This window comes from Erythrolamprus reginae, chromosome 1 (genome assembly GCF_031021105.1).
Source record: "Erythrolamprus reginae isolate rEryReg1 chromosome 1, rEryReg1.hap1, whole genome shotgun sequence".
NCBI classification, from domain to species: domain Eukaryota; kingdom Metazoa; phylum Chordata; class Lepidosauria; order Squamata; family Dipsadidae; genus Erythrolamprus; species Erythrolamprus reginae.
Genome location: NC_091950.1, coordinates 138,643,004 through 138,667,406, shown reverse-complemented (window position 1 = coordinate 138,667,406; position 24,403 = coordinate 138,643,004). Strand labels below are relative to the sequence as shown.

Genomic DNA, 24,403 nt, shown 5'->3' with positions numbered 1-24,403 from the left:
CTCTTTGGGACCTAATCAGTCGCTGGGATTCGTGCGGCAGGAGGCGGTCTCGGAGATATTCTGGTCCAATGCCATGTAGGGCTTTAAAGGTCATAACCAACACTTTGAATTGTGACCGGAAATTGATCGGCAGCCAGTGCAGACTGCGGAGTGATGGTGAAACATGGGCATACCTAGGTAAGCCCATGACTGCTCTCGCAGCTGCGTTCTGCACGATCTGAAGTTTCCGAACACTTTTCAAAGGTAGCCCCATGTAGAGAGCATTACAGTAGTCGAACCTCGAGGTGATGAGGGCATGAGTGACTGTGAGCAATGAGTCCCGGTCCAGATAGGGCTGCAACTGGTGCACCAGGCGAACCTGGGCAAACGCCCTCCTCGCCACAGCTGAGAGATGGTTTTCTAATGTGAGCTGTGGATCGAGGACGACGCCCAAGTTGCGGACCCTCTCTGAGGGGGTCAATAATTCCCCCCCCAGGGTAATGGACGGACAGATGGGATTGTCCTTGGGAGGCAAAACCCACAGCCACTCCGTCTTATCCGGGTTGAGTTTGAGTCTGTTGACACCCATCCAGGCCCCAACAGCCTCCAGGCACCGGCACATCACTTCCACCGCTTCGTTGACTGGGCATGGGGTGAAGATGTAAAGCTAGGTATCATCAGCATATTGATGATACCTCACCCCATGTCCTTGGATGATCTCACCCAGCGGTTTCATGTAGATGTTAAATAGCAGGGGGGAGAGGACCGACCCCTGAGGCACCCCACAAGGGAGAGACCTCGGAGCCGACCTCTGACCCCCCACTAACACCAACTGCGACCGGCCAGAGAGGTAGGAGGAGAACCACTGGAGAACAGTGCCTCCCATCCCCAACCCCTCCAGCCGGTGCAGAAGGATACCATGGTCGATGGTATCGAAAGCCGCTAAGAGGTCGAGGAGCACCAGGACAGAGGATAAACCCCTGTCCCGGGCCCGCCAGAGATCATCCATCAACGCGACCAAAGCGGTTTCTGTGCTGTAACCGGGCCTGAAACCCGACTGCCGGGGACCTAGATAATCGGCTTCTTCCAAATGCTTGAATACTTCTGCATGAAAAGGAATTTTTGTGAGACTGGCTGAAATATTTCTTGAAAAACTTTCTTTTAGGAATCTGAGAAAGAGGATTATCTGGGGGAGTGCCAAAAGAATCAATCTAACAGTCGTGCCAGCACATTCAGAGCCCCAGCCACCTCTTTTTACATATGTTAGTGCATGTAAAACAGACTGGGATTTGATCATGCGGCCAAAATCACTTGCTTACTTTTTTTTTGTACTCCAGGTAGTTCTCAACTTATGACCACAATAGAGCCTAAAATTTCCATTGCCGAGCAAAGCAGTTGTTAATTTTGCCCCATTTTACAACATTTTTCCACATTTATTAAGTAAATCATTGCAGTAAATTACGAGAATATGGCTTCCACTGTTGACTCAGAAATTGCCTGGGAAGGTTACAAATGGTGATCACATGACCACAGGGCAGTGCAACTGTCATAAATTCATATCAGTTGCCAAGCACCTGGATTTTGATCACATGACCACGGGGATGCTGCAACAGTCATAAGTATGAAACTAAGTCACTTTTTTCACTGCCATTGTAACTTTGATCACTAAATGAATAGTTGTAAGTTGAGGACTAGCTTTATGCCAATGCATGAGTAGTTCTTAAAGTTTGCAAAGTATTATTGAAAGTGAACTTGAGAATATATATGTTAAAAGCACTTTTAAGAAAACACAAGAATTACCGGTAATTGATTTTAGATGCAAAGATGACATTTTAAAATAAATGTTTAGAATTTCAAATGAATGCGAAAGTGTTCTTCCTTTAAGGTCAAAGCATTTAAAAGAATAAAGTGATTTTTGTTAATTTCGAGGCTGATAGTTCAGTAAGATTAATACGTGTAAATAGAAATATATCATTCCCCACAACAGGAGAAAATTAAACTGTTTGAAACCAAGAGATTATATTTGCTCTTATTTTTTTGGGAGTATTGCTTCTCCGTGTTATGCTCAAAATAGAAAAACTGAATTTCAGAATTTAGTTTGAATATTTAATATTTGTGCATTTATAGAACTGGTTTTCAATAATAATAGTTAATCTAAAAAGTAGGTGTTGTGTAACTACAGTGATCCCCCGCTCGTTGCGAGGGTTCCGTTCCAGGACCCCCCGCAACGAGCGGGTTTTCGCGAAGTAGCGCTGCGGAAGTAAAAACACCATCTGCGCATGTGCAGATGGTGTTTTTACTTCTGCAGCGCTAGCGAGGAGCCGAAGATTGGGGGCGACGCGTTATCTTCGGGACTCATTGGAAAGTCGCGCGGGTGTTTTAAAACGTCCCCGCCGACATGGGGGGCTCGCTAGCACCCCCCCGAACCCCCAACCCGGGTTTGGGGGTGTGCTAGCGAGCCCCCCATGTCGGCGGGGACATTTTAAAACACCCGCGCACCTTCCCAACTGAGCCCTCAAGCCTGAGGGCTCAGTTGGGAAGCGGCCCGAGCGAACGGCGTGGGCGGGAGAAGGGCGCGCGAGCCGCGGGCGCGCGGGCAGGCAGGCTGCAGACAAGCCGTTCGCTCGGGCCGCTTCCCAGCTGAGTACTCAGCTGGGAAGCGGCCCGAGCGAACGGCGTGGGCGGGAGAAGGGCGCGCGAGCCGCGGGCGCGCGGGCAGGCAGGCTGCGGACAAGCCGTTCGCTCGGGCCGCTTCCCAGCTGAGTACTCAGCTGGGAAGCGGCCCGAACAAAGCGGCAGCGGCGAGGAGTTTGCGTGGGCGGTGGGGAAACTCCTCGCTGATGCCAGCAAGAGGGGGAAGACCCAGGGAAGCCGCCCAGCAGCTGATCTCCCGGTTGCCATCTACGCATGCGTGCCCATAGAAAAAAAGGGCACGCATGCGTAGATGGTATTTTGACTTCCGGGTTGAAAAATCGCAAATTACCCTGTTCGCAATGGTCGGGGACGCAATAACCGGGGGATCACTGTATTAGTATTTTACTGTGTTGGAAAGAGTTGGAAGTCAATTTTTTTCCTCCTTTCTTCCCCCCTTTTTTGAATTTCCCTCCATTTTAAAATGTTCATTTTCCTAAACCTTAAAAGCAGTGGTGGGATTCAATTGATTTTGCAGCAGAGGGAGGTGCTTTTAGAGTGCCGGCAGAATTGTTTAAATTTTTCTCTTTTTGCCTTTGTGCTGTTTCTTTTCTCTTCTCCCCTGCAGGAACTGCGGGAGTGGGGGGGGGAGAAATGTTGGCTTAACCCCTCCAAAAGCCCCTTCGGCTGGTTGGGTTTGCTTGGAGAAAGGGAGAAGGACGAAGGAGAAGCTGCTGCCTTTTGTACGTTTTTATTTTGTCCCAACTCAGTGAGCTGCAAAAAGTGGAGCCACACAGGAGAGGTGCGACTGGACCATTTCTGAGGAAAGCCCAGCTGAAGCTTTCACCAGTGGACCGGAGCTGTGCAGGAGAGGCGGCTAGAGCTCTCCTGCACAGCTCCAGTCTGCTTTTTAAAATAATTACAGATAAAGAGCAAAGCGGAGAAGGCGCTGGCTCACTCTCCTGCTTCCCTTGCCACAGCCGCTGCCTCTCTCCAATTGTGCCTTCTCTCTCTCTCTCTCTCTCTCACACACACACACGGAATCAAGAGGCAGCCATGCACGTGGGAGTTCAGCTCTGGGAAAGGATCAAGTTCTGCACACCCCTTTCGCAGATCTCACGTGCTGCGTGTGTTTGTGTGTATTGTGTGTGCGAGCATGCCTGTCCGCTCTCTTATTCACTCTCCCTGCCTGCCTGTCTACTTATCTACTTCTTTCCCCTTCTCTTGCCCCCTCCCACCTTACACCGAGTGGGTTGTCACCTTGCAATTATCCTTGTCCCCTTGTCAGGCAGTAGCTGATCTTTCTCAGTGATTCCTGCTGCAGCCCGGACTGACTGGGGGAGCAAGGGAGGAAATGGGCAGAAGGGCTGATTTGGATGGGGAAGGTGGGTACACCGCTCCTTTCCCCAGCTTGCCCCAGGATTCCAGCTGCCAATGCAAGGGGCTGGAGGGGAGGGGCTGGCTGAGTGGGGCGGGGGAGCTGTTTGCCAACAGAGGAGGAAAAGGAGAAGAGGATGGTGCTCCCTAAAGCTGAGTGGGGAGGAAGTTGATCACCTCTCCACACCCAAAGCCATTTAGAGCTACTGGTCAGCCAGCAAAGATTTGGCATAGGCAGCAGGAGGAGAGAAGATGGGGTTTTCAGGTCTCCTTCCCCACCCCCACCCCATCCACAAGGTTCCTTCCTATCTACCTACCTACCTACCTACCTACCTATCTATCTATCTATCTATCTATCTATCTATCTATCTATCTATCTCTCTTTCCATCCATCCATCTATCCATCCATCATCTATCTATCTATCTATCTATCTATCTATCTATCTATCTATCTATCTATCTATCCACCTATCCATCATCTACCTATCTACCTACCTTCCTACATCTATCTGTCTGTCTGTCTATCTATCTATCTACCTACCTACCTACCTATCCATCTATCCATCTATCCATCTATCCATCATCTACCTATATATCTACCTACCTACCTTCCTACATCTGCCTGCCTGCCTTCCTTCCTTCCTGCCTGCCTTCCTGCCTTCCTGCCTTCCTGCCTGCCTTCCTTCCTGCCTGCCTGCCTGCCTACCTGCCTTCCTGCCTTCCTGCCTGCCTGCCTGCCTTCCTTCCTGCCTGCCTGCCTGCCTACCTGCCTTCCTGCCTTCCTGCCTTCCTGCCTGCCTGCCTGCCTTCCTGCCTTCCTGCCTGCCTGCCTGCCTGCCTGCCTATCTATCTATCTATCTATCTATCTATCTATCTATCTATCTATCTATCTACCTATCTATCTATCCATCTATCCATCATCTACCTACCTTCCTACCTACCTACCCACCTACCTACATACCTACCTACATACCTACCTATCCACATACCCACCTACCTACCTATCCATCTATCCATCCATCCATTTATCCATCTATATAGAGGCTTGCCTGAGAAGAGAACGGAAACAGTTCGATCCTGGGCAGGCTTCTGTCCAGGAGAAACCGCTCCAAGTCCTCCCCAACCTTCTTGCCCATCAGAAGCCGTGTACCCACCTTCCCCATCCAAATCAGCCCCACCGTATCTTCTGCCCATTTCCTCCCTTGCCCCCCCCCCCAGTCAGTCGGGGCTGCAGCAGGAATCACTGAGACAGATCAGCTACTGTCTGACAAGGGGTCAAGGATAAATGCAAGGCGACAACTCACTCGGTGTAAGGTGGGAGGGGGCAAGAGAAGGGGAAAGTTGTAGATAAGTAGACAGGCAGGCAGGGAGAGTGAATAAAAGAGTGGACAGGCATGCTCGCACACACAATACACACAAACACACGCAGCATGTGAGATCTGTGAAAGGGGTGTGCAGAACTTGATCCTTTCCCAGAGCTGAACTGCCACGTGCATGGCTGCCTCCTGATTCCGTGTGTGTGAAGGCACAATTGGAGAGAGGCAGCGGCTGTGGCAAGGGAAGCAGGAGAGTGAGCCAGCGCCTTCTCCACTTTGCTCTTTATCTGTAATTATTTTAAAAAGCATACTGGAGCTGTGCAGGAGAGCTCTAGTTGCCTCTCCTGCACAGCTCAGGTCCACTGGCGAAAGCTTCAGCTGGGCTTTCCCCCATTTGTCTTCGATCCTCAGAAATGGTCCAGTCGCACCTCTCCTGCGTGGCTCCAGTTTTTGCAGCTCACTGAGTTGGGACAAAACAAAAACCGTACAAAAGGTAGCAGCTTCTCCTTCGTCATTCTCCTTTTCTCCAAGCCAGCCGAAGGGACTTTTGGAGGGGTTAAGTCAACATTTCTTCCCCCCCCCACGCAGTTCCCAATTTGTGCTGCTCTTTCTCTCCCCCCTTCCAAACTATCGGGGAGAGGAGAAAAGAAATGGCACAAAGTCAAAAAGAGAAAAATTGAAACAATTCTGCGGGCACTCTAAAAGCACCTTCCTCCACCACCACTGGCGCCCGGCTCCGCCTCCTCTTCTCAGAAGATGACCGCCAGGCGACGTCCAGGAAGTGATCACCTTGGCGTTCTTAGCAACCTTCCAGTGACGTCAAGGCTCCACCCCCACAATCTCTTCTTGGGAGGGTTCCCAGCTCCTTCAAAGGGAGGTCTTCATGTAAAAATAAACATTGTTATTTTTACATGAAAGGACGCTGCAGCGGTGCTGCAAGCAAAGGGCAGTCCTTTCACATAAAAATAAACATGTCCTTAGCAACCTGCCGGTGACATCAAAGCTCTGAATGCTGAATACGACCCCAAACTTTGCCCGAAGTTTCAAAAAATTTCAGGTTCGGGTTCGGCGTACCAAACACCGCAAAATTCGGTATGGACCCGAATTGTGCGAGTTCGGTTCGCCCATCACTATTTGTGACCAGAATATGTACCGTATTTTGTGGACTATAAAGCACACCAGAATATAAGACACACTTTAATTTTTGCAGAGGAAAATAGGGAAAAGAGTCTGCTTACCAATATCCATCTGGCTAGCATCCTTAGCGAGCACATTATTTTATCCCCTGGTTAGGCCTGTAAAAAAAACTTTATTTGGAGAGAGTAACAATGAAAGAGCTTGCAAGTCAGTAAGAGCTGGAAACATCATTAGCACCTGGAAAGAAACATTTGGAGCAAATAGAGCAATGGGAAAAAGCCTGCAAAGACTTAGGGCTTGGAAAATATTCTTCGCAGAGAGTAACAATGAAAAAGCTTGCAAGCTGGTAAGAGCTGGGAACATTGTTAGCATCTGGTTAGGGCTGGAAAGAAACTTATTTGGAGCAAGTTAGAGAAATAAAAAAAACCTGCAAAGATTTAGGGCTTGGAAAACATTCTTCACAGAGAGAAACAATGAAATAGCCTGCAAGGTACGAGCTGGGAAGATCGTTAGCAGCTAGTTAGGGCTGTGGGGGTCGGGGTAGAAAGGGAGAGCTACATTCAGAGTATAAGATGCACCCAATTATCAGCCTCTTTTAGGGAGGAAAAAGTTATGTCTTATACTCTGAAAAATATGGTAAGTACCATTATCTAGGCAAAAAAGGGGACTGAAACATTTTTCTTTCAGTCCAAAGCAAAAGATGGCATTTGGAACTAGCTCAGGCACACTCTCTGCTAATTCACTGTAGCATAAGAAGGGAAAGGGGGGACAGCACAGTCTTGCAAGATTCTGAATAGAGTAGAAAATAGGAATAGAATAGAATAGGATAGGATATGATAGAATAGAATAGAATAGAATTTTTATTGGCCGAGTGTGATTGGAAACCAGAAGAAATTTGTCTTGGTGCATATGCTTGGTGCTTATTATAATCAATCAAGTAGCTTTAGCCTTTCTGATTTCTATCCATCTAGTGTGGCTGACAAAGGCTGTGACTTCTCACCAGTTCCAAGATGGAGAACAAAGCAGCTGCCTGCAATCGGCTGAGTACTGAAATTAAATCAGAAGAAAATTGCCAAGGGAAGATAAACAGGAAAAAAAATGGAATATACATCATCTTCTTTGCCAGCAGTTGATTTTCTTTTTGAAACTACTTTATTCATAAGAGCATAAATGGTGCCTGCTGGATTGAACTGCTGGCCCGATAATTTCCAGTTATGTGTATTTATATTTATTTGTGGGTATATTGTACAAACACACACACACACTCCATTATAAGCTTCCTTCCATCCCATCCCAAATTATCATGGAAACTACTTATCACCTCCTTCTCCCAGTTATTGCCTCCCTGCAATGTTCCCTCTAATGCCTAGAGAAAAGGAGGGCCAGAGCGGACATGATAGCAGTCTACAAGTATACGAAGGGATGTCACAGAGAGGAGGGGATCACTTTATTATTCAGGGCACCAGAGGGCCGGACGAGGAACAACGGCTGGAAGCTGACCAAGGAGAGATTCAACATGGAGATAAGAAGGAACTTCCTGACGGTCAGAGCAATCAACCAATGGAACAACTTACCAGCAGACGTTGTGAACTCCAACACTCTGGACATTTTTAAGAGAAGATTGAACTGCCACTTGACTGGTGTACTATAGGGTTCCTGCTTGGGCAGGGGGTTGAACTCGATGGCCTTCATGGTCCCTTTCAACTCTAACAATCAATCAATCAATCAATCAATCAATCAATCAATAAGTCAATCAATCAATCAATAATTTCCCTGGCTATTAGCTCTGCTGGTTAGAATAGACATTCATAACACAAACCTTCGAGGAAGCAGATGGTTGCATGTTCTCCTCTCATTTGTATGCCTTTTCTTTAATTCACAACTATGTTGACATAAGTGTTTCTACCATTTTGAAAATGCACTGATATCAGGAATGAAATTGGAGGTGATGATTTACTTGAAAAAGTGAGTGGTTGGAGCATTCCCATCCCTAGAAGGATTTAGAGGTTTGGAAGGAGCCTTATGAAACACAAACTCTTTGCAATGCTTCTCTTCTTGAATGGGTTTCCCAATTCTCTGCTTTTCTGCTTTTGGTATTTACAGAAGGAAGCCCTTTAACTGAGGGTGATGAGGCTGCTAAACTCCTATGGAGAACTGTTATGGAATTTATTCAGTTCTTGACCCAGAATATTTTACATAGTTCTTTATTACTCTGGTTTTTTTTAAAAAAAAACCTTCTCAACAATAATATTCTCATTAATCCAACTTGATACTTTAATATTCTCCAGGTTTATGTTCTCCAAAAGAAGAAATGCCTCCCACAGGGGGGGAGGAGAAGGAAGCCTTTCAAGAGTAAATCTGGAGCAACGGAAGATTAATGGTAGTGTGGGTGGTTTATAGTAGTGTATATAAAGTTAGATTTCAATTTTCCACAGGCTAACAAAAATAACACCTCAGGAGTTAGTGGAGCAGCGTCCGTCAGTACTTCCAGCCAGTTATGCCTCCTCAGTCAGGAGCCAATGCAGGAAAGCCAAAGATTGAGCCAGGGGTCCCACGGCTCTTCACCTGGGAGGAAGTGGGGATCCGCACAGGCAATAGAGACTTGAACGAAGAGAGATGGCTGGTCATTGATCGCAAAGTTTATGATGTTAGTCAGTTCTATTTGCAGCATCCAGGTGGGCCTCGTCTCATCAAACACTATTCTGGACAAGATGCCACGGTGAGTCCTTGCTGAGGGGAAGGGCAGCCTTGGAATGATCTGAAGCCTGCAGAAAACACTTGCTTTGTATGCACACACTCCAGGGTGAGGATTGTCTTCCTCAGTCTTTCTTTCAAATAGCACAATGAGGGGAAGAATCTCTCTTGTCTGAAGCCATAGGGAATTATGATATTACAGAACAGTTAGACATTGCTAAACAGCTAAACAGTTAAACATTGGACAGTCCAATGCTTTGACACAATGTAAGAAAGCTCCAGGTGGTGATTATATCGCTTGGCAATTTTGTGGTATTGGGTAACAAAATCTGACCAAAATTTAAAAGTGTCACTGGAAAAAAGACAGGGCAGGGGGCAGGCAGCTGATGTGCAAATGTACAGGTTGATGTGATTTGTAGGCTTTCTTTTATCCACTTTTGGTCAATATTTGGCTGCAGTTAACTTACTTAACTTTATTGACTTCTAGACAATTTGAACAAAATACTGCTTAGATTTGAGGACCGGCTCAGAGGGTATATGTGCAAAAGCATGGACACAATTTATATTTTGCCTAAGCAAAATTCAGTCAGGCTTTCTCAGTGAAAATATATGATATTCATATTTTGTGTGTGTGTGCGCGTGCATGCGTGTGTGTGTGTGTGTAATGTATTTTTCCTGATGATAAAAAGGAAGGGAGACTAGCCATACCCTTACATGGATTTGAACCTGGGGAATCTGCCTGTAAGGCAGTAGCTTTAACCTCTTTAACCCTTAACTTCCAAGGGTATGGCTAGCTGATAAGAGCAAAATAACTTGAAATAAATGTATAATAGTCTCACTTCCTTTTCATTATCAGAATATATATATATATATATATATATATATATATATATATATATATATATATATTTGTTTTCGTAAATTTTCACGGGTATATGTATGTAGATTGTTCTGAGTTCGGGTTTTGCCCTGTGTAATATTTTGCATGTCTATGCGACGTTTCGGTGAAATCACATTCACCATCATCAGGCTAAAGTTCCAATCTTTGTGTTGTTGTAAATATCCCATGTTGTTGTATATATCCCATGTAAGATTGATAGAATCTTGGTGACGTTTCAACGAGGTCCTACTGTCATCTTCAGGCTGGTGTTTTCAGCATTGAGCTAGGGCATGGTCAGAGCTGCCATCTTTCTCTAAATATTGGTGGGTGGGTGTGGAGTATTTATTTGGTTTAGGTTTAGGTTTAGGTTTATTGGATTTATATGCCGCCCCTCTCCGCAAACTCGGGGCGGCTCACAACAATAATAAAAAACAGTACAGTACACAATACCAAATCCAATGCCCACCCATCCAGATTCCAATTGAAATTAATAATCTCATAAAAAAACAGTATATATAAAAAACAGGCACACAGTCACTCAATCAACAAAACAACATGGGCAAGGGGGAGGTGTTTTAGTTCCCCCATGCCTGACGGCAAAGGTGGGTCTTAAGGAGTTTACGAAAGGCAGGGAGGGTGGGGGCAATCCTAATCTCAGGGGGGAGCTGGTTCCAGAGGGTCGGGGCCCCCACAGAGAAGGCTCTTCCCCTGGGTCCCGCCAGACGACATTGTTTAGTCGACGGGACCCGGAGAAGGCCAACTCTGTGGGACCTAACCGGTCGCTGGGATTCGTGCGGCAGGAGGCGGTCCCGAAGATATTCTGGTCCGGTGCCATGAAGGGCTTTATAGGTCATAACCAACACTTTGAATTGTGACCGGAAACTGATCGGCAGCCAATGCAGACTGCGGAGTGTTGGAGTGATATGGGCATACTTGGAGAAGCCCATAATTGCTCTCGCAGCTGCATTCTGCACGATCTGAAGTTTCCGAACACTTTTCAAAGGTAGCCCCATGTAGAGAGCGTTACAGTAGTCGAGCCTCGAGGTGATGAGGGCATGAGTGACTGTGAGCAATGACTCCAAATAGGGCCGCAACTGGCGCACCAGGCGAACCTGGGCAAACGCCCCCCTCGCCACAGCTGAAAGGTGTTTTTCTAATGTGAGCTGTGGATCGAGGAGGACGCCCAAGTTGCGGACCCTCTCTGAGGGGGTCAATAATTCCCCCCCCAGGGTAATGGACGGACAGATAGAATTGTCCTTGGGAGGCAAGACCCACAGCCACTCCGTCTTGTCTGGGTTGAGTTTGAGTTTGTTGACACCCATCCAGGCCCCAACAGCCTCCAGGCACCGGCACATCACTTCCACTGCTTCGTTGACTGGACATGGGGTGGAGATGTACAACTGGGTATCATCGGCATATTGATGATACCTCACCCCATGCCCTTGGATGATCTCACCCAGCGGTTTCATGTAGATATTAAATAGCAGGGGGGAGAGGACCGACCCCTGAGGCACCCCACAAGGGAGAAACCTCGGGGTCGACCTCTGACCCCCCACTAACACCGACTGCGACCGACCGGAGAGGTAGGAGGAGAACCACTGAAGAACAGTGCCTCCCACTCCCAACCCCTCCAGCCGGCGCAGAAGGATACCATGGTCGATGGTATCGAAAGCCGCTGAGAGGTCAAGGAGCACCAGGACAGAGGACAAGCCCCTGTCCCGGGCCCGCCAGAGATCATCCATCAACGCGACCAAAGCAGTTTCCGTGCTGTAGCCGGGCCTGAATCCAGACTGCTGAGGACCTAGATAATCGGCTTCATCCAAGGACCGCTGGAGTTGAAGTGCCACCACCTTCTCGACAACCTTCCCCATGAAGGGAAGGTTGGAGACTGGACGGTAGTTATTAAGCACGGCTGGGTCCAGGGAAGGCTTCTTGAGGAGGGGGCGCACAACCGCCTCCTTATAAAGTGGCGGAAAGGACCCCCTCCCCAAGGAGGCGTTGACAATCTCCTGGACCCAGCTCCGTGTCACCCCTCGACTGGCCGAAACCAGCCAAGAGGGACACGGATCCAGTAAACAGGTGGCGGAACTCACAGCTCCAATGGCCTTGTCCACTTCATCAGGTGTCACCAAGTCAAACCCCTCCCAGACAGATGGACAAAGACGTTTAGCCCCAGTCACCTCGACTGACTCATTGTCAGTCGACTCGATTTGTTTGTTTGTTTGTTTGTTCATTTATTAGATTTCTATGCCACCCTTCTGAAGGTGACTCTGGGCGACATACAACATTCAATATAACAATATATATGAAATCTAATAACTATAAAATATGAAAATTTACTAAAACATTTGGAGTGCTGGTTTTATTGCTGTAAGTGGGTTGGCTGGCTGTGTTAAAACATCCTGATCTCTTGATGGGGTAACACCTTGAGTAAGTGATGGAGTTGATGTTTGCAGATTAGTTGATATTTGCAGATTAGGGGTGACATCCTGAGTAGTTATTGCAGTTGATGTTTGCAGGTTAGTTGGCTGTTTTGTAATGTATGTCTGTGGTGTAACATCCCGGGGTTTGGTTTGTCTCCGAGTTTGTGGTCTGGCTATGTGTTTAGGATCTGTGTCAGTTTGCTTTGTGTGAGTGTTGGATGGGGGTACAGCAGTTGGAGGTGCTGCTGTGGTTTGGCTTCTGGGTGATGGTTGTATTTTGTCTGAGGTGTGGGTATGGGTTTGGGTTTAGTGAGGGTGATTGATGGTGGCATCCTGTGTTGTTCTGGGTTTGGTGTCCATTTTCATTTGTTGATTAGGGATAGTTTCTAGAGGTCTGGTAGGTAGGAGGTGTCGTCACGTCTGTTCATGTTGTGGGGGTATTTCTCTATTTCAATGGCTTCCATAATTATTCTCTTGTTGACGTGTTCGGTTTTGGAGATTAATTTGGTTCCTTCAAAATCAATTTCATGTCCTGTTGTTTTGATTTTTTAAAAAAAATAATATAATTTTATTGATTTTTTTGAAAATTTTACAAAAAACAAAACAAAAAGCATAAAGTGTACCATCACCAAACAGAAAAAAAATCCCTTCACCGGGGAAGATTCAATTTGTATCCTTCATTTGCTTTGTCTCTGGGTTACATTGTTCATTCTTTATAGAGTGATTGAATTTTATTTCTTACATTTGCATCGCTTACTGATGTTGTTAATATATAATTTTTAACCTTCTCCCACCGCCTCATTGTTGCTGCTAATTTCTCTACATTATAATTATGTAGTCTAATTTCCATAATTTCATAGTGAATGTGATCCGCCATGTATTTGCACCAATTTTTTATCGTCCATTTATTGTCATCTTTCCACCCAAGCACTATAGTTGCCTGGGCACTTTCTATCGCTGCAATTTTGATTTCTTCATATTCTTTTGCCTCACTATTTTTTATCAATAATGCTGCTTCCTTAGTTATTTTCCAATTACCATTCATAATTTCATTCACTTCCATTTGTATTTGTTTCCAAAATTTTTGATCTTTATTGCATTCCCAAAACATATGCATAAATACTCCTTTTTCCTTACACCCATTCCAACAATTTCCTTTCTTCGTTGTTTGAAAGCGTGCTAATTGTACTGGTGTATAATACCATTTATGTAATATTTTTCTTCTCATGTCCTGTTGTTTTGAGGCGTTAGCAAAGGGAGGAAGTTTTTTCTTCTTTTCTGACTGCGTTCTTGTGTTCTGTGATACATGCATTTGTGCTCTTAGTTTGTCCAATAAATGTGGCTGGGCAGATTTTGCCAGAAGATGACGAGTGGGACCTTGTTGAAATATATAGCAAGATTTTAGCTTTTTTAGTAACTACAGTGAGGACTAAATTCTAGTTCAGTTTAGAATCTGTAGACTCTATTGTATATTTCATAATACAATAGCTTATAGACCCAGAATTTGATTAACATTTTGATTAAATGTTTAAATGCACACATGTATACGCATAGAATTGTATAATTTTTGAATATTTATTTCAGCTTTACCAAGTAAACCATACCAGGAAATCAATTCACAGTAAGGATAAAACTACTTTTATTAAGATGGGTTATAATAATAGAAACTTGCAAGTCTGATTGTGCAGCCAAGTCCAACTATTGCAGGAGAAGATGGTCCTGCCTTATTTTCATTTCAAGTAAACTACAATAACATAGCTTTAATCCTAAAAATTAATCAAGGTCACAGAATTGGCCTCCTAGAGAGCCCGTGGAGAAGCATCACCTACAATACACTTTTCATTATTTACAAAAAGAACACCTAGCCAACTTTACTGGCATTTCCATTAGTCTTCTCCATGTTAACCTTATTTGTGTGTGTGTGTGTGTTTAGGATGCCTTTGCAGCTTTCCACAAGGATAAGGACCTGGTAAAGAAATATTTGAATTCCCTCCTAATTGGAGAGCTTTCCCCAGATCAACCATGCTGTGAGCCCACGAAAAATGTGAGTATTGGTCAGTGAAGGGCTACCAAAATTTTTACTACCACATTGTGGGCGTGGCTTATGCAGGACGCCCTGCATTTTCTTTCAACATTTTTCAGTGCAAATTGGGGGCTCTGGGGTGGAGTGCTACTTTTGCTACGCCAATGCATCCCCCCCCCAGTCTGGGCAGTAGTCCCCCCCCCTGGTATTGGTTGCTCTCAGCTGTTGGATTCCTTTCACAGAACCTTTATTTTAGATAGTTAGGCATACATTTGTATCTACCAATATATATATATATATATATATATATATATATATATATATATATATAAACATTTGACATATACATATACATATACATATACATATACATATACATATACATATACATATACATATACATATACATATACATATATATACATACATAGCCAGGAAATCAAGTCGCAGTAGAAAATGGTCTGACCATGACAAAGGCAATGCTTCTAAGCCCCTTAGTATATATATATCCCCATCACAATAATCCCTTTCAGGGCAAACAACATTATACAAGATGCAGTGGTGTAAGGAGCATTAAACCAACAGAATTCAAGACATAACGGAAAAAAAATAGGAAAAGGACAGCTAAATCTACATCCATAGTATTCACTTTATCTCTTCATATTGTTATATTAGAAAGTGAAGATGGGCACAAATGTGATAGACAGACAGGCAATCAAGAGATATTCTTATGAACTTTAATTGCTTCATCTATATCTATTTGTCATTTCCTTCATTAACTATTGAACCTTTAAATTCTGTCGCTCATTTTAAGGATATCCAATCACAACTTTCCCACTCTTCCCCTTGACTCATTCACCTCTTACTAATTTGTTTTGCAGGTCAATCCTCTTTCATTCTTTTTCACTGATCAAACCACCTCTCTTAGTTTGTATGGGACAGTTCAGCACCTTTATTTATCCCTAGGAGAAAGTAATATGGAATGCAGACAAGTTGTAGGGAAGCTGGCCAGTGACAGTAGTTTATTTCTCCTGCTGCTAGATAGTCCAATCAGTGGTGGCTATGCAAATCTCAGCCATGTACAGCCGTACGTAATAACCTCAATATATTTATTTCATACAGATACTCACTTTTGTACTTAGGTAGGTAGATATAGCAGGAGTCATGGGGCTAGCCGTTCTGGAGGAAAAAGGGATTGCTGCTTAAAAGCGATCCCTTGTTCCGGTTCCGTGAGCTCAACCCGGGGTCCTGGTGATGAGTGTAATCCGGGCCCTGGGCTGAAGCTGCTGCTGCTCAATGCCATGTCAGTGATAAACAAAGCTCTCCTCATCCGGGATTTGATCCTGGATGAGGAGGCCGATCTGGCATGTGTGACTGAAACCTGGCTGGGCCCAGAGGGAGGAGTTCCTTTCTCAGAAATATGCCCAGCCGGGTTTCAGGTAAGGCATCAGCCTCGACCCCAGGGAAGGGGGGAGGAGTGGCTATTGTAGCCAAGGAGAACCTTTGCCCGCGTAGACTCGTTGCCCCTGAGATTGCGGGTTGTGAGTCCCTCCTTGTAAAGTTGGACTTAGGGGTTCAGTTGGGCTTGCTACTCATGTACCTGCCTCCCAGCTGCGTGTCAACAGCCCTGCCTGTGCTGCTCGAGGAGGTGGCCGGGTTGGCGGTGGAGTTCCCCAGAGTTATTGTCCTGGAGGTCTTCAATCTACCGTCACTCAGCGGTTCCTCTGGGTTAGCACAGGAGTTCATGACAGCCATGGACCTCCGACTCATGAGGGAGGACACACACCCGACATGGTATTCCTCTCGGAACAATTGAGTCTGAGACTAAAGGGGCTTAGAAGCATTGCCTTTGTCATGGTCAGACCATTTTCTACTGCGGCTTGATTTCCTGGCTCCAATCCTCCCCCACAGGGAGGCGGAACCGATTAGGAGGTTCCGCCTCTGATGCCTGATGGACCCAGAAGGCTTTCAGAGGGCGCTTGGGGTTATACCAGATTCACTTGTCCACAGTTTGGCAGAGTCTCTTGCTGTGGCCAGGAATAGGGCTGCAGCAGAGGCTCTTGTCCGAATTGCGCCATTGCGACCTCTCCGTGGCACTAGACCCCGTAGAGCTCCATGGTTCAACAAGGAGCTCCGGGAGTTGAAACGCCAGAAGAGATGTCTAGAAAAGCGATGGAGAAAGAGTAAATCCGAATCTGATCAGACACTTGTAGGAGCTTTTATCAAGACCTACAAAGTGGCACTCAAGGTGGCAAGATGCGCGTACCATGCTACCTTGATTGCATCAATGGAATCTCACCCGGCCACTCTGTTTAGGGTAGTGCCAAGAATTTAACTCATTTTTTGCTGATAAAGTCGCTCGGATCTGGGCGGACCTCGACTCCAATTGTATAGCAATATTGGCTGACAACGAGTCAGTCGAGGTGACTGGCTCATCTTTGTCCATCTGTCTGGGAGGAGTTTGACTTGGTGACACCTGATGAAGTGGACAAGGCCATTGGAGCTGTGAGTTCTGCCACCTGTTTACTGGATCCGTGTCCCTCTTGGTTGGTTTCAGCCAGCCGAGAGGTGACACAGAGCTGGGTCCAGGAGATTGTCAATGCCTCCTTGGGGAGGGGGTCCTTTCCAGCTCCTTATGAGGAGGCACTTGTGCACCCCCTTCTCAAGAAGCCTTCCCTGGACCAAGCCATGCTTATATAACTACCGTCCAGTCTCCAACCTTCCCTTTATGGAGAAGGTTGTTGAGAAGGTGGTGGTCCTCAGCAGTCTGGCTACAGCACAGAAACTGCTTTTGTCACGTTGATGGATGATCTCTGGTGGCCCGGGACAGGGGCTTGTCCTCTGTCCTGGTGCTTATTGACCTCTCAGTGGCTTGCGATACCATAGACCATGGTATCCTTCTGCGCAGGCTGGAGGGGTTGGGAGTTGGAGGCACTGTTCTCCAGTGGTTTTCCTCCTACCTCTCTGGTCCGTCACAGTCAGTGTTAGTGAGGGGTCAGAGGTCGACCTCTAGGTCTTTCCCTTGTGGGGTGCCTTAGTGGTTGGTCCTCTCCCCCCTGCTACTTAATATCTACATGAAACCGCTGGGTGAGATCATCAAAGGGCATGGGGTAAAGTATCATCAGTATGCCGATGATACCCAGTTATACATCTCCACCCCATGTCCAGTCAATGAAGCCGTGGAAGTGATGTGCCGGTGCCTGGATGCTGTTGGGATCTGGGTGGGTGTCAACAACCTCAAACTCATCTCTGACAAGGCGGAGTGACTGTGAGTTTTGCCTCCCAAGGACAATTCCATCTGTCCATCCATTACCCTGGGGTGGGAATTATTGACCCCCTCAGAGAGGGTTTGCAACTTGGGCGTCCTCCTTGATCCACAGCTAACATAGAACACCATCCTTCGGCTGTGGCGAGGAGGGCATTTGCCCAGGTTCACCTGGTGCACCAGTTGCGGCACTGTTTGGACAGGGAGTCATTGCTCACAGTCGCTCATGCCCTCATCACCTCGAAGTTTGATTACTGCAACACTCTCTACATTGGGCTACCTTTGAAAAGTGTTCTGAAACTTCAGATTCTGCAGAATGCGGCCGCGAGAGCTATCGTGAGGCTTCCCAGATCCGCTCATGTTTCTCCAACACTACGTGGCTTGCACTGGCTGCCAATCAGTTTCTGGTCACAATTCAAAGTGTTGGTAATGACCTTTAAAGCCCTACATGGCATTGGACCAGACTATGTCCGGAACCGCCTTCTACCGCACAAATCCCAGCGGCCATTTAGGTCCCACAGTTTTGGCCTTCTCCGGGTCCTGTCGACGAAACAATGTCATTTGGCGTGCCCCAGGGGAAGAGCCTTCTCTGTGGCGGCCCTGGCCCTCTGGAATCAACTCCCCCCAGAGATTAGAACTTCCCCCACCCTCCTTGTCTTTCGCAAATTACTTAAGACCCACCTATATCGCCAGGCATGGGGGAACTGAGACACCTCCCCTAGGCTTTTGTATTTTATGTTTGGTATGTGTGTGTTGTATGGTTTTAAATGATGGGGTTTTATATGTTTTTTAATATTAGATTTGTTTCATTGTAATACTGTTTTTATTATTGTTGTGAGCCGCCCCGAGTCTTCGGAGAGGGGTGGCATTCAAATCTAATAAATAATAATAATAATAATAATAATAATAATAATAATAATAATAATAATAATAATAATAATAATTTTCACGTCAGATCTTTTAAACCCATCTCTTTTATTTACTACGTTTCAGTACCTCATTCTTAATAGAGATTTTTACTATCACTGTTGTATTATGATAGTTCTTGGTTCTTTGTTTTAAGATCTGGATGTCCTGTTTAGTATAAAGAAAGAAGGACAGTGGAAAGCATTTTCCAAATGAGACATTGATTTAGTCAATGACCTAGATAATATTTTCTGGTCATCAAATAGGATATTGAAATAAATATTTGGGTATTGACTTCATTCCTTCTGTTATTTAATTGAAAGGAGAATGCATAGTAATTTTTGAAAGCACTTTGGTTACTATTCTGAGGAGAAAATATTAGGTCCCAAATGTGAAAATCCAAAACCTCTGGGCTGTGAAATCAAGATGATAGACTATTATTTAGTTATGTGTTGCATTTACATTGTGCACTTTCTTTGAACATTCCAAATGGCATAAATGGAGGTCTACTTAATTTATCCCAGCAAATGATCTGAGAGAGAGCAACTGGCCCTACATCACCCAATAAGCTACTTGTTCAAGTGGTTCATATCTGGTACAAATCCAACCTTAAGTTTAATGCATAAAACTCAAGATGGGTTTTTGGTCTAGTCTACAAAAAGGGTTCCTATGTTCTGAAACAAGTAATAAAACCTGTCATTGCTTCTTGTAGGAAATGCTGGTAAAGGATTTTCATGACTTGCGTGCAACAGTGGAGAAGATGGGGCTCTTGAAGTCAAGATTCAGCTTTTTCGCTTTCATGTTTCTGCATGCTTTCATACTAGACATTGCATCTTGGTTTACCATCTGGTATTTTGGAAAATCCTGGACACCTTTCCTCCTTGGAGTAGCAATGTTCACGGTTGGACAGGTAACCTCTTTGTCTTGCAGAGCCTAATGGTGTTGTAGAACAATCTTCAACAAATTTAGAATAATTTAATTGCTTTCATTAGTAATTTAACACCATGTACACTGATCTGCTTCCAATGCTTTGAGCTATTGAATCTGAATATAGTAATTAAACATAGATTAAGAAAAATGCTTTAATGATGTTCCTCTACCAATTAATTTATGCATAAAAATGTGGAGAAATTATATATGTGTGAGTCATGTGTGTTGATTTTTACTTCCAGATCCAATATGCTTTTCTCCAGCATGATCTTGGCCATGTGTCAGTCTTTGAAAAGCTCAAGTGGAACAGAATAGCTCACTTTGTAGTGTTTGGCATTCTTAAGGTCAGAATCCATCCAACAGAAGAGCAAATTTAAGGGATCATTTGGAATGATTTATATATTTGCAATCAGGTCTGCCTATTTATTGTTATTTTCTGTCTCTAGGGTTTTGAAAAATAGGATAAGGATAATGAACACTTATATAGGACACTTTAAGCACTGAAGGGCTGAAAATATAAGATCATCTTTTTGCAATATCTCTGTAAAGACTGATAGTATTATTAGTGCTTCCTTACAGAAAAGAGAGATGACGTTAAGAAAAATATACTCAGTCTACATTTCCATGAATGAATGATTTTTAACAATACTGCACTAAACTTGCTTTGATTTTTCATTAGTCAAGAGAAATTAATGGAATGTTTCTAGTGTATTTTTGTTTCGCACAAAAAGATTTAGCAGCAAAGCAGGCATTTTCAATAGTCAATCTTGGAATGAAACCTTTTCAGATCCTTAATATGAAGGAGAAGAAATGAAGCTAGTTTACACCCAAATGATGGAGGTCACAGTGCTGTCATTGTACACTGTTCAATTCCTGCTAGATGGAAGGAAATGCCAGAACTGCCGCTGGATTTTGTTTTATCTTGTTTGTAGATTGATTGATTGATTGATTGATTGATTGATTGATTGATTGATTGTCTGATTTATTTATTTGTTTGTTTGTTCGATTTCTAGGCTGCCCTTCTCCTGAGACTCAGGGTGGTTACAACATATTAATACTTAACAATGGAAGAAATAAAAATTAAATTAAACAACACTATAAAAACATCACTATGAAAAAACCCTTAACTTAAAACATCTCACAGACGGCCCACCTCATATAACTATGTCATATCTCCAACAGTCATACAACAATGGGGGTTGGCACAAAGCAACCAAGTTCAACAGCCCCATGCCTGCCAGCATAGATGTGTTTTTAAGCTCTTCCAGAAGGCCAGGAGAGTGGGAACCACAGAGAAGGCCCTTCCCCTAGGACTCGCCAGATGGCATTGTCCAGCTGATGGGACCTGGAGAAGGCCGACCCTGTGGGCCCTGACTGGTCGATGGGATACATGAGGCAAGATACGGTCCCATAGGTAATCAGGTCCTAAGCCATGCAGGGCTTTAAAGGTCAACACCAACACTTTGAATTGCGTTCGGAGACAAGTTGGCAACCAATGCAGCAGATAATCAGTGGAGAATACATAGGATGCAGCATTATTCACAAACAAAATGTAATTTGTGTTTTTTTCTTCTGTACTACTCAAGGGAGGACCAATGAGCCAATGGAACAACATGCATAACCAGCATCATGCCAAACCCAACTGCTTCCGCAAGGACCCTGATCTCAACACTCACCCATTCATTTTCACCCTGGGGAAGAAACTTTCCTTGGAGGTAAATAAATAGAAAGTCTTAGGCAGACAAAAGAGTCTGGAAAAAAATAGCAGCACTAAAAAGAAAAAACCCAACGCCACCATATCTCTGATAGGCAATCTAGGAAAGTAGGAAGAAAGGATTATTTCTTTCTTCTATATTTCTTTATAGCAACTCTTGCTGCTGTTGGATCGATTCAGGCACTGCTTTATTTTCTAGTCTCTGCCTCTGTAATGAAATTGTCAAACTTCTTTTGTTCTTTTGGATTCCTTTTATGTTTGCTTGCCAGTTACATCAGACCATCTTGCTACATTTCAGTTTCTCCGGACTATTGGCACTTAGAAAGTTGTTCCTGTATTAGCAGACCTTGAAAACTGCCCAGCGTAGATTCCCTCCCTGCCCAGAACACCATTTCATAGTACAAATTTACAGCCAAAATATCATTTTACGGTTATTTTAAATATTTAGTTTTCTGGAATTTCCCTCTCTCTCAGCCTCAGCCAAGTTGTATGAGCAGATCTGTTAACAATTCTGAACTACATTTAATGACACAATTTAATGACACAAAGTTCCACTACACTTTTGCATTAATCTGTACATTTTTCAAAGAACATGTTTTGATCCACATTTTCTTGTGAAGTGCAGTCTAATTATGCATTCCTCTTCCCAAATGTTGTGCTTAGATGAATGCAAAGTCAAGTAATTTAACTAAGTGAAGTGTGCATATTTAAGGCTGCAGTAAAATGCAGTGCCCCTCCAAAAGGTGACAAACTATCATTTTTAATGTGACAAAAAAGAGAAAGTAATTTAACATTGGAAATTCAATGTATGAACTGAAAGAAAATGACTTAAATTAAATTGAGTTAAAATTTTGATATTGTCTTGTCCATGTCTTTCCCCCCTGTCCCTGTTTATTTTGGATAGGTAGCTTCCCTCAAAGATCAGGGGCAAAACTCAGCACACAACAGCTGTGTGTACGACAGAAATTCAAGAGACACAGATCAAATCTGTGATATAGTAATATGCAAAGATCAAACTTTTAAAGAATCTGTATTGTAAAGAATTGGCCTTTACAACATGACCCTGATATGGAATTTACATAGTCATTAATTAAACTATTTGTTCTCTTTCTCCTTGTGCAGCTTGGAAAGAAGAAAAAGAAATATATGCCTTACCAGTACCAACATAATTATTTTGCCTGTAAGTGTTTTACCAAGCAGCCTAAATTTGGAGGAGAATAACCAATGAAGTCATATATCAACACTATAAAGCAGAACAGACTAAGAAACCAATGCCACACAGGTTGGGATTACTTTTATTGGAACACCTAGAGCAGGCATGTCAAACTCATGTCCCATGGACCAGTTGTGTCTCACACTGGCCATGCACACCCCATTTTAGCAAAGCAGGGGAACCTGTGATACATCACGTGATGATAACATGACACCATGAGTTTGACATCTCTGACCTAGAGTAACAGGATATTTTGAATATGAATATGTGAAGCAGGGATCTCCCTGAGACATTTACTCAAATTACTTTCTTGGAAAGAGCTCATTGCCTTTAGAGCAACTCTTTTTCCTGGCTTGCAAGACCATTCTTTATTCCCCTAAATCAGGTCTCTCAATCACTACAGAAATACCCTGATGAGCATTGGGGCAATGGGTCAGAAAATGAGGTGGTTATGCAAAATTGGATTCAGAAGCAGATGTTGATTTTTTTCTTTAGGATATATTCTGTCTTTATTTTAGTCACAAACTCATTTTTGTATTTTTATTTTGCATTTTTATATTAGTCTTTGCCCCATTGATGTTTACAATTGGTTTCCAACTGGTTACCTATCGCTATATGTTTCAAAGAAAAAAATGGTTGGTAAGTCATAACATCTTTATTTAGGGAATTATTGTATGGTCAGGGGTAACATGTAGTTACCCTTTATGTATTAAGAATCTTCTTTCTTTCTAATGAGCTACAAGAGATGCATTACAAAATGCAAGTTGCTTTCTTTCCTTACTCCCCAACATTATGGGAACATGCCTTGCCATTCATGATTTCATTGGCCTTCCCTTTTGTCAGCACCATGGAACAGATAATGTAACTCATTTGTTTGGGAAAGGAAGGGTGAGCAATAGGCAAATAATACAATGAAAGCCAAGAAAAGCTTATCACATCTGCAAAGAACTGACCACAGTATCTACCCTGATCTTAACAATGAGCCTGTTCCACTGGGTTACCTCAGGCATTAGTGAAGTTATCTCCTAGACTGTGAATCTTTTCCAAGCCAACCTGAAAGTCAGAATACAAACATTCACTCCTCCAGGCAGAGACAGTGGCAACAATAGAACATTAAGTGATGTGGAGCAGAAGAGGTTGCCAGGAGATTGTATTTCTAACTGCCATGGATAGTGGGATGCATTTGCAGAGGTTTGGGGGAGAGATATGTGGAATACAGATACAATTTAATAATAATAACAGCAATGCTTCCAGTTAGACATTGTAGGTATAAAACTTCATTCTTCCTCATAGCTACAAAAAAACCCACTCCTGAGATTGAGCCATATCACTATCCATTGCAATTCTCAGCCACTGCAAAAGACATTGAAATCTTTAACAGCTTCAAGAATTCCATTTCTGGCCTAGATAAATTCTTTCCATTTTGATGGTAAAACAAGGTTTCTGTACAACTGATGCTAGTATGCTCCACCTTCATTTTTTTTTTTTTTTTAGCATTGTAGCTGTTTTACTAGATACACAAAAGAAAGTACTTCAGCACTATATTGCAGACTGTCTATAACTCTGCACATTGTTGCATTATAGCCTTTACCATCTCTAATTGCCATGTTGTAGCTACCATAATTAATGTGACATTGACAAAGGAACTACAATAATGATCCACATGTTGTTGCTATTATGTATATTTAACACTCTATTCTTCGACAGGAGCTGTTTACCTCTCTTTTCTATAACTTCCGTGTCTGCCTCATGTATGTTCCTTTAATGGGATTTAAGAGTTTTATGGCCTACTACTGGTTATCCAGGTAATAATAATAATAATAATAATAATAATAATAATAATAATAATAATAATGTAAAACTCTACCCTTCTGCTGTCATCCATCTCATGCTTTTAAACACTGTGAAGTCAAAA

The 24,403-nt window shown here is 43.8% G+C and overlaps 2 protein-coding genes across 2 annotated transcripts in view; one reads left to right on the top strand and one right to left on the bottom strand.

The window, feature by feature from the left end:
- LOC139175661 (veficolin-1-like) overlaps window positions 1–24,403 on the bottom strand; it is a 940,898-nt gene that overhangs the window by 239,979 nt on the left and 676,516 nt on the right. The gene's annotated exons all lie outside the window — the stretch shown is intronic.
- The window catches only part of LOC139158531 (acyl-CoA (8-3)-desaturase-like), a 32,050-nt gene continuing 16,584 nt past the window's right edge, over window positions 8,938–24,403 (top strand). Inside the window, exons 1-8 of the mRNA XM_070735855.1 lie at window positions 8,938–9,159; window positions 14,371–14,481; window positions 19,344–19,541; window positions 19,804–19,905; window positions 21,148–21,276; window positions 22,398–22,455; window positions 23,051–23,127; window positions 24,196–24,293. Of these exons, the coding sequence (XP_070591956.1) occupies window positions 8,938–9,159; window positions 14,371–14,481; window positions 19,344–19,541; window positions 19,804–19,905; window positions 21,148–21,276; window positions 22,398–22,455; window positions 23,051–23,127; window positions 24,196–24,293 (995 nt within the window). The remainder of the gene's footprint in view (window positions 9,160–14,370; window positions 14,482–19,343; window positions 19,542–19,803; window positions 19,906–21,147; window positions 21,277–22,397; window positions 22,456–23,050; window positions 23,128–24,195; window positions 24,294–24,403) is intronic.